The 15,325-nt window shown below is 59.0% G+C and overlaps 1 protein-coding gene across 1 annotated transcript in view; it reads left to right on the top strand.

Moving 5' to 3' along the window:
• Positions 1 to 1,334: 1,334 nt before the first annotated feature.
• The window catches only part of SPNS2 (SPNS lysolipid transporter 2, sphingosine-1-phosphate), a 38,814-nt gene continuing 24,823 nt past the window's right edge, over positions 1,335 to 15,325 (top strand). The window contains exon 1 of the mRNA XM_075561161.1: positions 1,335 to 1,811. Coding sequence (XP_075417276.1) covers positions 1,433 to 1,811 — 379 coding nt within the window. The 5' untranslated portion in view covers positions 1,335 to 1,432. The remainder of the gene's footprint in view (positions 1,812 to 15,325) is intronic.

Genomic DNA, 15,325 nt, shown 5'->3' with positions numbered 1-15,325 from the left:
TGTGGAGCAGGGAGAGGGCACACAAGAATATGCTCTGGAGGAGATTGGGACTGAGTCTCACTGGAGAGATAGGCAACACAGCCTTATGTGCCAGGTCCTGGACTTAACCCCCCACTTGCCATGCCTCTTGGTTCTACAGAGCCCTCCTCAAACTCACTCAAACTCCCTACCGTCAAGTCGATTCTGAGGCTGGAGCTCTTTAAGGGAGTAGAAAGCCCTTTCTCTCGCAGAGCGGCTGATCGATTAGAAATGCTGACCTTGTAGTTAGCAGCCCAATTTGTAACCACGATGCCACCAGCGCCCCTTCCACAGCCTCTGAGAGCGGATTAAATCAGGGCCAGCGGGCAGTGGCTGAAGGCCCACTGACCCATTCGAAACCCTCCGCGGGATCCACATGGCTGGACTGGGTCCTCGGCCTCATTGAGAGAGCCCGTTCGTTCATCCCTGGGCGCTCAGAGGCCTGCTCCTCGCCCAGGGGACGGTAGGGAGATGGCACGTACCACGGGGTCTCTCCTGAAAGGGCTTCATAAAGACATCCCCAAGGCATAACAGGTGTGGCACGTGCAGTGGCCGCCCGACGCCCGAAGTGTGTGTGTGTGTGGGGGGGGGGGTGTCGCTGAGCGGTTTCTAGCCACCACCGCCGTTTCCACCACCAGTGGAGAGAGCTCGTTCAATCAGTTAAAAGGAGAGCACCTTCCTGGCTCACAGACATTGTGTGACCGCGCTCTGCTGAGCATAGACTGAGAAGAAGCTGGGGGCGCAGAGACTGATCGGAGACCCAGTGCCATCCGTGTAAAGCCAAGAAGGGGCCGTTAGTTAGCTGTCCCTTTCATGCCATCGTGTGTTAAGTAAAAAGAGGAACGAGCCTGACTTGTATTTTTGAGCTGATATTATAGTAAAGGGATCTAGGTGTTGGGATTCACTCGAGGGCAGTGAGCTTTTAGGGGGTATTCTAAAAGATGGGGGTCAGATGTTTGGACAGGGGTGCAGTGTTCGTGCTTGCCACCAGCTCTGTTTTCTGAGGCTTGGCCTGGGCTCCCCGCAGATCCACTCTGGGTCCTGGCGCGGCCACCCCCGCCCGCCAGCCGGGCGACTCCCGTGAGCCTGCGTCTGGATTGGACAGGAAGGGCTCTGCGGCCCACCCCCCCCCGTGCCCCCCGGGGCAGCACGTGCGGGGCGGGGCTGTGGCTCGAGCGCGGAGCTGATTGGGCACGGGCCTGGTGGGCGGGCCCGGGCGGCAGCTGTCAGAGCCGCGGCGGCGGCAGCAGGGGCGCATAGGGCTGAACCGTGGCAGCGCCGCAGCCTGAGCGCAGGAGCCGACCGGCCCGGCCGCGATGGTGCAGCGGCGGCTCGGCGGCGCGCGCGCGCCCTGAGCGGGCCCAGTCTGGGCCCCGCGCCCCCCGCGCCCCCCGCCGCCCCGGCCCAGGCCGGCATGATGTGCCTGGAATGCGCCTCGGCGGCGGCGGGCGGCGCGGAGGAGGAGGAGGCGGACGCCGAGCGGCGGCGCCCGCACCGAGGGTCGCAGCGAGGGGCTGGCGGTAGCGGCTGCTGCGGGGCGCGGGGTGCGAGCGGCGCAGGAGTCGCGACCGGCGACGATGAGGTGCAGACGCTGTCCGGCAGCGTGAGGAGGGCCCCGCCCGGACCTCCTGGAACCCCGGGCACCCTCGGCACCCCCGGCTGCGCAGCTGCTGCCAAGGGCCCTGGCGCGCAGCCGCCCAAACCGGCCAGCCTGGGCCGCGGACGCGGGGCGGCCGCCGCCATCCTCAGCTTGGGCAACGTGCTCAACTACCTGGACAGGTACACCGTGGCAGGTGAGCGAGCGCCCCACCCAGCCCGGGAACCAGGACACCCCCCTCCTGCATCGAGGCACCCCGGGGAGCCTTTGGTCCTAGGTCCCCTGCTTGGTGCCCCCAGAGCTTACTGCGCTCCCTAGAAGATCTTCCCTTAAGGCACAACTGGGCTCTCTGTGTGCCATTCAGGGGCTCCCCGCTCACCACCACCACCCGCCCCCCAGCGCAGGGCCGGGGTTGAGGGAGTCCCCACCCCTGGGACAGCCCGCGCGTCCTCCCTCGCCCGTGTGTCCCGTTGTCTTCTTCTCGGCCTGGCCGTCTAGGCGTCTCCGCCTTCTAGGTACCCTTTCCCTTCGCAGCGGCAGGTTCAGAGGCCTTTCTCCCCTTCCCCCTCCCCCAGCCCGGGCCGTCTGTCCGTGGTGGCCGGTCAGTTCCTTCCTTCCTCCGGCGCCTCCATCCCCGTGTGCAGGCAGGGAATGCGCGCGCCCCTGACGGGTGTGCGCCGGCGAGAGCGTGTGCGCGCGCGCGTGTGTATGTGTGTGTGTGTGTGTGTGTGTGTGTGTTTGTGTGCGCGCGTGAGCGCGTGGCTGACAAAGGCTTGGGGCTGCGGGGAGCAGAGGGAGGGGCGGGGCGGGTCCGCGGTGCCTGGGGACCCAGGATGCGGTTTGCAGCTGGCCCTGGCTAAGAGGCCTGAAGACGGCCCGCTGCCTCTCTGCTCCTTGTTGCGGGGGACCTACAGGGGCATGAAAGGGACGGACAAGTGTTCTCTGAGCATCTCTGGGGACCAGGTCTTGGGGATGGATAGAACTACTGGGATCCAGCTCCACAATTGCCCCCTAATACTACGTTTGGTGTGTGACCTTGGCCCAGTCGCAGCTCATGTTTGGGTCTGTTTGTGGGATGTTTGATCTGTCAGCCCACTGGGGACCCACACCCACAGGGTCTTGGAATTCTGTTCAGCTTGCTCCCCTCCCCCACTTCTGGGGGACCTGGGGAGAGGGACTGGCCCTAGATGGAACTGCCCCTGGGTGGGGATGGTGAGGCAGGAGAACAAGGGACTCTGGCAGACTGGCCTCGTGGGGGCTCCCTGTGGGAGGAGCAAAATGCATATAGACCAGCCATACAATCGCAGAACGTCACCAAACACGGCTTTGTCCAACCTAGAGTGACCAAAAATTAAAGAAAAGAAACTACACCTCCCCTTCAAAAAATAATCATCTTTTAATTTTGGACTGATTCTGAAGGGAACTTTGTGTCACTGGAGAGAGGAGAACCTTCTTGGATGGCCACCTACCACACGCCTCCAAGGTCCTCTTCCCTGGACCCCACTCTGTGGGACTCGGCTCCGTGTAAAAAGGAGGAGGAGAACTCTGTGGGAAGAGCAGAGGCTGCCCCCTCAACCCTGGATTTGAAAACCTCTTGGCTCACTCCCCCTCTGCGGGAAGGAGTTGGTGACCAGTACCAGTGGCCCCTGTTTCTGGGTCAGGCCATGTCCAGCATGTCCAGGAGACTCCTGATGGGCAGGAATAATGAGGGCCACCCGAGTGTACCAACCACTGTCATGAATGTCTGGGCCCCTTGCTGCCTAGACGAGGGTGCAGAGGTGCCACTCTTGAGGAGAAGTTGGCACAGGGCATCAGAGACCTGCAGGCAGCACATAAAACTAGACTTCTTTGGCCAGATGGGGACACAGACCCTCGCCGAAGATGACCCCAAGAGTTCCCCCACCTCTCTCACCCTCGAGCACCATCACTCTCCCCTGCTTGCTTTTTTTTTTTCCAGCCCAGACCACCCCTTCTGACATTCTTCAGGGGGGGCGGATTCTGGCAGGAGCTGAGGGGGAGAGGGCGAGTCAGGGGGCCTGGTGCTTATCTACTTCCAAGCCCCCCAGTCAGAATGTGGGAAGGAGGGAATGAGAGAGATCATTGCTGGTGAGTTGGTGAGGGGGAGGGTAGTGGCTCAGAGAGGAGTGGGGCAGTAAGGAGGAAGGCCCGGAAACCCCTGAGCAAACATTGCCTGGGCTGTGCCTCCCACCACCCCCTGCTCACAGGCAGGCCCGCCCCCAACACACGATGTACACAGATTTCCTCTCCGGATAAGGCTGGCTCCATCATTCCCTCTCTTCATGGTAGACTTCCTGGCCCCCACACCCCACCCTGCCCTCTGCTCCCCAAAGTTGGGAAGATTTATTGTCTCTATGGCTACTACTAGGGCTTGTTGGTTCTTGTGCCGGGGCCAGGGCAATGGTCATCCTAGACTGAGTCCATCTGTGGTTGGCAGGTCCAGTGGGGACAGAGAAGGGGGTATGATACTGCTGCTCAGCCTCCTTCATGGCTCACCCAGGGTTGGCCTCTAAGACCCTCACTGTGTGGCCCTGGCTCCCTCATAACAGGTTCCACCCTTCAAACCTCTGGACACGCTGCTCACTGCCTTCACGGTTTGTTTCAGCGCTGTCTTGAAGGCATGCTCTGCGAGCGCACTGTCGAATGCAAACCTTCCTAGTGGCTACACTCCAGAAAGGAAAGGGAAGCCGTGAAATTAGTGAATGTGGATCTCCGTGAGCCCTGCTGGCGTCGTGGGTGAAGCACGGGGCTGCTCCCTGCAAGGCCAGCACGTGGCACCCACCAGCCCCTCTTGAGGGGAACGAAGACAGTCTGTTCCCGTAAAGAGTGATGGAGGCAGTTCTTCCCTGCCCTTTAGGGTTGCTTTTGGGTCAAAACAGACTCATTGTCAGTGAGTTCGTTTTGTTTTGAGGTAGTCACGTGAATCCATTAGACCTAACATTACCATTCCACCCTGCAATCATTAAAAAAAAAAGTATTAGTGGGAGGTTTTCCACTCTTTCTTCAGACGCAGTCTCTGAAATCTGGTGTGCCGTGTGAATTTGGACCGGCTGCCCCTTGGGTGGTCAGTGGCCACACTGGCTAGCGGTCCCTGGAGAGGATAGCATGGGGCTAGAGCCTTTGGTGCCAGAGTTAGAGTCCAGGCATTTCCAGGTACCAGCTACGTGACCTTGGGCATGCCATCAGGCTTCTGTGTGATCGTTTCCTCCTGTCCACCCGGGGTGTGTGGAGTCCATGAGAATGCATCTGAAACCCCAGGGACCAGGCCAGACCCGGGGGTGGGGGTGATGGTGCTCACAAACCCCACTGCCTTCTCTGCCACGCTCAGGCCATGACCTCGGCCGGCCGCCAGGTCCGCCCTGCTTTTCTGTTTATGAAAGTCCATTTGAACACACTCTGCAGATCCCTCCCTTCTCCAGCAGGGCTGGGCTCCATCCTGGGAAAGCAGGTAGCTTCTGTCCTGGCCCTGGCATTCCCAGTGCCACCTGGTGATCCACTTAATTAGGGTCTGGCCTCCTCCTCTCCATGAGAACGCCCGAAGGCAGCCGGCTCCAGAGCCTGGGGAATGGGAGCCAGGCTCTGCTCCTGTTGTTCTTGCTAAGCATGACAGCTTCTGTTGGAAGAAATGGAGGTAGCCCAGAAATCTTGTCTAAACCCTTCCCTCCGCCATCCTAGCCAGTCGGGACAGTGATGCTCAGAGACTGTGGACACTTGCCCAAGGTCACACAGCAGGGCAGACTAAGACCAAACTCCCTTTACCTTTGCCTAGGACAGCCTTCTTTCCAGCCCAGGGACCTTAGGTGGAGGTAGGCCATGACCCCTTCTCCTGGCCTGGCAACACAGATTCTTGCCTGGGGCAGCATCCCTTCTGGGTAGATGGCTATCAATCCAATTCAGTCATGACACTGAATTTCCCAAGGGTGTTTGGCTCCTGCTTCTATGACCCTGGCCATCCTAGCAGCCTCTCACCCTGCATTCTGAGCCCAACATGGTTGCTGGGTCAGGAGAAATAAGCAGCCTCCCGGGAGGGTCTTGCACCCCCTCTCCCAGGGCTGCTTCCCAGAGTCGCCTCAGCCCTTGGGCTTCCATCTCTCCACTTGGGGGTGTAGGAGGTACCATTCTGCTCCTGGAGGCTAGCCTAGTCATGTGGAGCTGGCCTTGGACCCTGCACCTGCTGGGTGAATGATGATTTGATAACTGATCTCTCTCCCCAGCTACTCTGGAGATACCAACTGCTCCCCTCCCAGGACCTTTTAACTTCCACTTGATCCTGGTGGCGTAGTCTGGGGCTGGTCACTACTAAGTCAGCAGTTGGAGCCCACCAGCACTTCTGTGGGGAGAAGGACGAGGCAGGCCGCTCCCATAACGATTTCTAGCCTGGGAAGCCTCAGAGAAGGTGGCAGTGGGTCAGAATTGACCCCATGACAGTGGGCCGAGTCTTTTGGTGGCATGCTGGGCATTTGGAGCTGAGAGGGTGTTCAGACAGTCAGAGCCTTGCCCTGGGGGAGTCCTGGCTGCCAGAGAAGCTGAGACCAGTCTCTATGGCAACCATTCACTACCGTGCATGGGGACCCAGAAGGGAACACAGGCCTGGCAGTACTGGGGGCTTCCCCAAACAGCTAAACTGGCTCAGGGGCAAGGACTGCCAGCCTCTATGTGTGCCAGGCTGGGTTCATTTTCCTCTGAGCTCTTTTTTTTTTTTAATCTGCCCAACTGAATCTGTCCAGGGCTGACTGATGAAGAAATTAAGACCTTCTGGGCAGGGTTACCTGGGTAGGTAGAGGCCAAACATTTATTTATAGGTATCTCCCAGGATGAAATTAGTCCACTTCCTGCTCACTCACCGCCCTCCCTGCCCCCTCAGGTGGGCCCACCCTGGCCACTGCCAGTCTTCATAATGGAGAAACATCTAGGGCTGCATTCCAGAATACCTGTGTGGCAGGGCCAGCACCCAAGGGAGCGCCAGGCTGGCCTGGAATGGCAGGGCCCCAGTGACTAACTGCCAGCTGTCCCCTTCCATGCTCCTTCCTCCTGTGAAGGTACCTTCTGGCTGGTTCTGCCGCTGAGCTTTCTGAGGAAGTGCCTGGCACTCAGGCTCGGGGCCTACGACCCAGGGTCAGTCCATGACTGGGCTGTGTCTCAGTTTCCCCTTTTGTGAGTGGAGCAGGGAGGTTGCAGAGCTGCAGGTCACAGGCCTGAGTATGAACCTGCCCCCCAGCAGAAGTGCTCAGAGAGGGGTGCGGACAGGAAGTGGCTTTTGTTTCTGCCTGGAAGTGAGGGCCTGACACTCTGGGGGTGGGAGGAGACTGGTCTGGTCCCCAGGCTCCCAGCACTGGGCCCCTGGTGGGCTGGGTTTCTTGCTACTGGTTCTTGCTGTGTGACAGACCTCTCTGGGCTCTGAACCCCTAGGAGAGGGTGTTCACCCTCCCTTACTGTGGCCAGGGTCCCAAGGCCGCTGGGACACTTAGTCTCAAGAAGTTCATGTGCATCTCCCCTGCAAACAATAACCAGGTCTGCTCCCTAGGCACTCTAGCCACTGGCCTCAGTTTCCCCTAGTGGAAGTCTTCCTTCTAGGCATCTTTATTCTCTGTTGAGTCAACCACTTAACTCCTGAGTTTCCACTGCCCTCTGGCCCCTCTTCCATCACAGTACCTATCCTTGGGCAGGGCCATCTCCCTCCTGCCTATAGGGGCTGAAGGGTACTGGGGCTTGGGCCCAGAGCAGTCCCTCCATGCCCCCATTATTGAGGCTGGCCATGGCTGCCGGACAGGCCTGGGACTCTGGGAAGAAGCGATTAGCAGCAGTCCCTGTTACCCCGGCCCTCAGTGTGGACAGTGGGCCACCCTCCCCACCACCTCCCCCAAGCTGGGCGGAGGGACTTCTGTGTGTACACTCAGGTGGGCACTGTGGTAGGTTGGCCCTGTCTGTCTGTAGATGAGACACTCAAGGTGACTGAGCCCCGGTTACACGGTAAGACCAGATTTTGGCCTGGCCGTCTCCTTGTGGCGGGGAGGTTGATGAAAGGGACCCAGGGGGAGACACTGTGCCGCTAAGAGTAGAAGCAGTTCTATCACCCACACAGAGTGACCCTATTAGAAATGCTCCCTAGGGCTTTTGAGACTGCAAATCTTATGGGGATAGGTAGCCTCATTTTGCTGTCATGAAGTGGCTGCTGCATTTGACCCATTGACCTCGTGGTTAGCAGCCTCACCCTTAACCCACTGCACCAGGAGGGCTCCTTAAACTTACACCAGCGCAAGAAAGAAGCAGAACCAATAATACACTGGCCAGAATTTAGAGGCTGGGGGACTGGCTTCCCTGCCTCCTGTTCAGTCCTTTGCCCTCATAGAGGCCATCTGAGGGTTCCCCCCACCCCACACCCCTACCTCTGCCAACAGTTCTCTGTGGTCCTAGCCCTACCAGGAGTCGATTCTGACTCATAGTCCCTCTGCAGGACAGTGCAGAGCAGCTCCCCGGGCCTTCTGAGAGTGTATACCTTTATGGGGCCAGACAGCCTCTTCTTTCTCCCGTGGAGTGGCTAGTGGGTTTGAACCATCAACCGTACTGTTAACAGCCCACCAGCACTGTAAAACACTGTACCTGGAGAAGAGGCATGTGAGTGGAGGGCAACACACAGCTGTTTCTAGTCCCCCTCTGAGGGCAGCTGGTCGAGAGGGAGTAGGCCTTTTGGGAGGGGTGGTCAGGGTGAAGGCAGGCTGTCCACTTTTCTGAGTCTCCAACTCCTGCCTGAGAAGTGGGTGTGGGAGACCCTGGTCTCCGGGGTGGGGAGCTAGGAGGAGCAAGATTTGTGGGTTTGAGCTGGGCCATCTTGTGGTCTCTAATCTCCCCTCTCCCTCTCTCCCAGCTACCTCTGCATTGTTCTCTATCTGTGGTCACACCAACCACACCCTCCGTGGGTCAGGATGAGGTGGCGGACACCTTATCCCAGTCCCCTGCTGGTCTTAGGGGTCTCAGCTCCAAGACCGGCCTGTGGAGACTGAGCTGGGAAAGGAGTGGCCGTCCAGAGCCCCCAAATTGCCAAGGCTGAGCCTGGTTCCAGGAAAACTGGCCCCAAATGATAGGCTGTGACCACAGGACAGAGGCCGGGCTGCCGTCCCGCCCACCCTAGGCACTGGGACTTGACAGGGAAAGGGGGGTTCTGAGGGCCCTGGGGGCTATGCCCCTTTCAGGCTGTGGAGGTCTACAAGGGGTGGGCTCTTGGATTGGAAGGGGTTGTCAGCTGGAAATCTCTATGGAGATGAATCCGGAGACTAGGTTATCGAGGTCGGGTCTCTCTGAGGGTCTGAGAGCCTGGACTAGGGACCTCATTTTCAGGGTCCCTGCCTGGCTGGCCACTGAGCTGCCCTAACATTAATGACCGGATGTGTGGGGGTTGGGGCAGAGGAAGGGTCAACAAATATAGAACACACTTGATGGAGGTTCCAGAGTGGGCCCGGCAAAGATGTATGGAGTGCTGGGTTGCTCCTCAGATGGGCAGCCTGAGGGTCTGAGTGGGCCAATCAGCTTGATTGTGTGTGTGTGTGTTGATGGCAGGGCCCAGCTAGAGTTTCCCAGCCTTAGCCAACAGAGCCAGGCTCACAGACCCCTATAATTACCCGGGCAGGAGCCGCAGCCAAGCCTTGGAGCAGGGTGACACTCCCAGAGTGTCAGCCAGCCAGCTCTGAGGCCACCACAGGGAGACCAGAGTCCTCTCCAGAGGAACTGGCCAATGTCAGGCAAAACCTATCCCCTGGATGCCCAGACCCTGCCTTTCCAGGCATCGGACCCCATCTGGGGAAAGGAAAACTGAGATCAGAGGTCTCCAATGTTTTCTGGACGTGGCCAGCACCCAGCTTGCCCCCATCGTTAATGATCAGCAAAGACAGTGATCAGGTGTATCGAAGGAGCCCTGGCACTGCTGTGGGTTAGGCATTGGCTACTGATTGCAAGGTGGGCTGTTCAAACCCACTAGCCAATCCTCGGGACAAAGATGAGGCTGTTTGCTCCCGTGAAGATTTACAGTCTCAGAAACCTGATCAGAGGATCTCTGTGAGTCGGGATCCGGTGGGTGGCTTGGTTTAGGTTTGGCCTGTGTGCCAGGCACAGGGCATGGATTCACCCATTCACATTCACAACACTGATATAGAAGCCAGTTTGCAGAGGAGGAAGCTGGCACAGAGAGGTGGTGGAGAAGCCATGATTTGAATGCCTGGCTTTGGAACTCACCCTCTTGAGAACTCAGCCTAAGCTGCCTGCTGCTCTGAGAGAAATGTGGGCAGCGTGTATTTGGGGGTGACCAGCCTGTGCTTGGGGTGCAAACTTGATCCCCGCTTGTCCTGTCCTAGCTGACGAGGCAGGAAGAGACCTCAGGGTCATGCTGTGTAGACGCTGGGTCAGGGGGCCTGGTGGATCTAGGGACCCCTGGTCAATATGGGTTTATAAGGGTTTCCTCTCAGACCTTTTTGAGGACTTGGAAATGTTTGGGTCTGATGGGAGGGGTGAGGAGGAGAGCAGGAGCCCCGGAGTTCCTGAGGGGCCAGTGGTGACAGGGGTCCCCATGAGATCTGTGACCAGCGAGGTGAGTTGGGGGCAGATTGGGTTCAGCTAGCAGGGGCCATGCCTTTTGTGTGGGAGACCCAGGTGTGACCCCAGCCCTGCTCCTCAGACACAGGCACCACCCATCTGCCAGGGGAGATTTGCCTGTTGCTATGATACTGAACACGTTTCAGTGGAGCTTCCAGGCTAAGAGGGACCCCGAAGGAAGACCTGGTCTCTCTACTTCACAAAATCATCAATGACGACCCTTTGGATCCCAATCGTGGGATTTCATTGTACTTGCGGTCACCATTGAGCTGGAAGTTGAGGTCAACGGCAGCCACCACCCCCACCACCACCACCACCACCAAGGGTTTCCCTGAGGTTACCTATAAGAGCCACGGAAGAGAGGTTTGGAGAGCACCCTGGTGGAGGGGATCTTGGACCTGGCTCCTGGAAGACGATGCTGAGCATCCCTGGTAGAGACAGAGACCCCAGGAAGAGGGCACTGGACAGGGTGAAAAGTTGAGGGTTCCTTAGACCAGCCAGTCCAGTGATCTCCCATCACCTGGCTCCCACCTGGAGCGTCTGTGTCTTAACAGGCACCCTCCCTCACGGTGCCTGGTTGGCCGACTTTTGGAAGTAGATCAGAATCATGAATCTTCCCAGCCTCATCACTGACACGGGAAAACACAGTCCAAGGAGGTGAGAGGTCATAGTTAGCAGAATTCCCCTTTCCCTAGAGCCATGTGTGGGCGTGTATGCGTGTGCGTGCATGTGTGCATGCGTGCGTGTGTCTGTGTAGAGGGGACTTATGGTTGGGAGAGGAGCTAGGTTAGGTCAGCTCTTGATGGAGACCTCGAAACGCGAGGAGTCTGGAATGTATTTGGGTGGCAGTGAGGGTGGCGGCCAGACTCAATGAGCTCTGACTGGTAAAGTGCTACGTGCCCCTGCCCATGCCACCCTGGGACCTTCGATACATGCCATCTGCCGATGCTAACGGTGCTATTCGTCTTGCTGAGCCAGGGTGCTCAGCACTCTGGGTGCCCTGCCTGAGACCGGGCGGTGGTAGTGATTCCGAGGCCCAGGCAGGGTTAACAGCCACTTAGCTGCTCAAGTGCAGACACTGACTGCGGTCTCAGGAGCCCCTGCCCCAGGTGGGGAGTGTAGTGGGTGATAAGGCTGCCAAGGGAAACTGGGTGGGACTAGGGTGGGAAGCCCCCCAGGGAGGAGGAGAGGCTCACGGAAGCCAGGTGGCCAGCATTCATGACGGAAGTGAGGGTGTGTGAGCCTGGGGTCCCCCGACTCTCAGTGGTCAGGTCTTGGTAATGCAGCCTAGCCCTGGGGTCCTGGGGTCCAGATCAGGAGGCTGGGAATGGAGGGGTGAGAGGGGCGGGGGGATGGGACCATGAGGAAATGGGTGGTCTGGGGGGCGTGATGGAGGTGAGGATGTGGAGGGAGGAAAATGTGCTCAAAAGCTTCCTCTGTAAATGGAGGAGTGAGAGGGAGGGCAGGACAGGTGCTTTCAGCCTGGGGAGAGGGACAGAGAGGGAGGAACACCTCGGAGGGCTGGCATGCAGGACGCTGGTCATGGGGAGGGGGTTGCTCTTCCCCTGTGGAGTGGGGAGGGGCTTGCCTAGAGCAGGAGGCAGTTGGCCTGGGATGAGACAAGTCCATGGGAGTGAGGGGGCTTGGGAGGGGTGTCATTCAATGGACGAGACGATTCAGAGTGCTCTGTTCTTCCAGGATCTCCTGGCTCAGGGGCAGAGGGATATAGACATGGGGTGGCTGCCTGGGGAGACCTGGGTGTGGGGTGGCTGGGGTGGGAGCCCCCACCTTGCCTGCCCCAGGGCTGGTGGGGTGGGCTCGGTCTGAGCCGTGGGAGGCTTCTCCTGGGCGTGAGGCCCGTCCTGTGACCCACCGAGCCTCAGCCTCCAGGAAGGCAGCTAAAAATAAGGCTGTGGTGAAGCAGGGAGGGGGCTGGGGGCCAAGCCAGGCTGAAGCCCAGAGGAAAATCTGAGGCGACTGGCCGAGCAGCCGTGACACACGCTTCCCATGCCAGCCGCCAGTGGGGTATTGCCCTCCCGCGGCCACGGCCCCTTCCGGGCCCAAAGAGGGAAAAGAAGCCCAAGAAGGCTCAGACAGCAGCGCCCACACATGGGCCTCCCCGCCCCTAGGGGCCTCCTGCCTGCAGCTCCAGCCCTGGACCAAGGCTCTGGGGAGAGGGGCATCGTGCAGGGGAAGGCATGCAATACTTCCAGTGTCCTGGGCCCAAGCCACCAGGAACTCCAAAGGCCTGAGATGCCCAACTGGTTATGGGGGAGCATCATTTCCCCTGACCAGGAGCTCTGGGTGAGAGGAAGTCCAGAGGGGCTTCCTGGAAGCCGTGGCAAATGCTGGGCTGAGAAGGCATTGTCCAGTCCAATGACTGGATGTGCCGTGAGGAAAAAAAGAGGGAGTGTTGATTCGCTGTGGACACAGCACGTCTCTGACAGGGCTGCTTGCCAGACTAAGTGCCCACTGCTGCCGAAGGGGGGATCCTCCGTGCAGGGGCCCAGGGTGGGGTGTCTCCCCTTACCACCTTGTATTTCACCCATCCTTCTAGCCACCTGCTCTCTGCCTGCCCCTGGGCTCTGGGGCTCTTAGGGGGCAAATTGGCACTAGCTTGAAGGTTGTTGGATCAATCCCACCCAGAGCTGCCTTAGAAGAAATGCCTGGCCGCCGAGCTGCTCCGCCCCCCCACCCCCCCACTCTATGGGACGCAGTGCCTCTCTGGGCAGATGGCATCCCGTGGACCTACTGCGAGTCACTATGAACCCTATGGCAACCGGCACGGTTTGGTTCTGGTTCTGGAGAGGATGCACCCTGGGCCCTGCCCTAGGGGCTCACAGTGCAGTGGGATGAGCGAATGGTCCCCCACTAGTGGTCCCTCCCACAGAGGGCCAGCTGTGTGGCAGGCTGGGGGACAAGTGCGACCTATGCAGAGACGGCAGGGTAGAAAAACAAGCTTGGTTTCAGGCAATAGACTCGAGTTCAAATTCCGCCTCAGACACCTCGTGTCCTGAAAGATTTTTCTTTTTTTCATTTCTGTCCTCAAATACCCCAGGGGTGTTATCCTTGCTTAATGAGGAGAGAGGAGCTGGGAGCATCGCAGGAACCAGTATCTCATGACTCCCAGACACAGTGGGCCCAAGGAGCTCCTAGCCATGTGTCTCTCCTGGAGAATGAACGGATCTTTGTGTGGCAGGAGCCAGGATACACGAGGGGGAGACAGGTTGACTAACTGGGAATGAGTGGAGGGGAAGAAATCAGGGAGGACGTCCTGGAAGAGGAGGCATCTTGGAGGATGCTTAGGAGTTTTCATAGCCGGCCAGGCTATGCCAGGAGAGAAGAGGAAGTGTGTGGAGTTGGACAACCATGATTCGTTTGGGGTGCCTGGCTTGAGGGGTCACTCATGGCCATCCATCGAGTCAACACTGACTCCTAGTGACCCCTGTAGGTTTCTGAGACTGTAACTGTATATGGAAATAGAAAGCCCAGTCTTTTTCCAGCGGAGTTGATGGTGGTTTCGAACTGCCGACCAGGAAGATCACAGCCCCACGTGACCACTACGCCACCAGGGTTCCCCTGGTTTGGGGTGGGGTGGGTAGAGAGGTGGTATCTTGAGAGATGAGGATGGAGGGTGGGGGTTGACAGGGGCAGCCTGTTGAAAACCTGGACCCTCCCAGCAGGCATTGGGAGCCACGGGTGGCAGTGACAAGGTGTGAGAGGGATGTGTTCATATCAGAAGGGGAACCAGTACCCCTGGTCAAGGACTGGGTGGTATCCAGGCTCAGAAGTGGGTGGGGGGTGGCGTCTGAACTCTCCAAGTTCAGACACAACAGTGTCACCCACACTGGCCTCCGTGGAGGCCCCACTTGGTGGCCCCGTCACCCACAGGGCCCAAGGACCAACCCTGCTTCCGTTTTTCAAGGCAGGACCACAGCCCGCCTTAGCTATTAAGCCATTAACTGGGCCTCACCCAGCCTCCTCATTAAGGATAATTATGGTAAATCCGCTCTGGGCATTAACACGGATGGGGACTGCTCCTCCTGGCACTCCAGCTTCTAGGGCACCAGCTGGCCCTGACCTCGAGTCTCAGGATGCTGCTCGTGCCCGGCCCTCTGTCTGTGCTCCACCGGGCTTGACTCCTGTGTGGTTCTCGGAGAGTCCACTTCCTGACTTGCCTCAGTTTCCCCATCTGTCAAGGGAGCTGATGCTACCAGTCTCTCAGGGTCGTGCCAGGAGGATCGAACCAGTAAACTGTTTATCGCTGAATACGTGTGGACCATCCTCATGTTTAAGTTGTCAGCATGGGCATGGTCATCAGGATGAGCCCTGAGGGTGGCAGTGTGTGGGTGTGGGTGCTTCTGAGAGCAGCCCCTCCTTTCTTCCCTAACTCTTGTCGGTGCAGATGTAGGGGAGGGGGCTCTGGCCTGGCCCAGCCTCTTGCTGTTCTCAGAGATAAACCTGAGAGGGACCCCTGGGACCTGAGAGGGCTGATGGAGGTAGGGTGGGGTGGGGGTGGGGATTCCTCAAGAGCCTTGGGTGAAGGCTCCATGAGGTGGCAGGGGTCCGGGAGGCTGTTTAAGCCTCCATGTAGCCCGAGCTCTGTCTGTTGTCCACCTGACCCCCCTGGATAAGAGCAGAGGTCCTGGGACTTGTGGCCTGGCCTGGAGCCCCCTGCATCCCTCCACCTCTGGAAACGACATGGGCTTTAATCCCAGGACGGCTGGGCGGGCGGCGCACGTGTGCATGTGCACAGGGGCTTGTACACACCACACGTGCAGGTGAGTGGCTTGAGTGTGGGCCACAGCCTCCAGAGGCTGCTCACCCACGGGCCTCTCTGGGCTGTGGGCCAGGTGCATCCTTCTGAGGGTGTGGGTCCCAGCCCCCAGCCCTGAGTGGGCTTTGGCGGGGCAAGAGGCCCAGGCTGACAGACAACATATCGGCTTGGCTGTGTGACCAAGGAGGGGTCTTGCCTGTGTCTGAGCCCTGGCCCCTGCAGTGACTGAGTTGGGGGTGGGCTGCCCCCACCCCATCCCACAGGCTGATCGTGGGGAGTCCCGGTGGAGGCAGGTCTCTGAAAGGGTCTGGCTGGGTGGGCAGGGTGGAGGT

Source organism: Tenrec ecaudatus, chromosome 10 (assembly GCF_050624435.1).
Source record: "Tenrec ecaudatus isolate mTenEca1 chromosome 10, mTenEca1.hap1, whole genome shotgun sequence".
Taxonomy (NCBI): domain Eukaryota; kingdom Metazoa; phylum Chordata; class Mammalia; order Afrosoricida; family Tenrecidae; genus Tenrec; species Tenrec ecaudatus.
The sequence above is the reverse complement of the archived record's forward strand: the minus strand, read 5'-3'. Positions and strand labels throughout refer to the sequence as shown.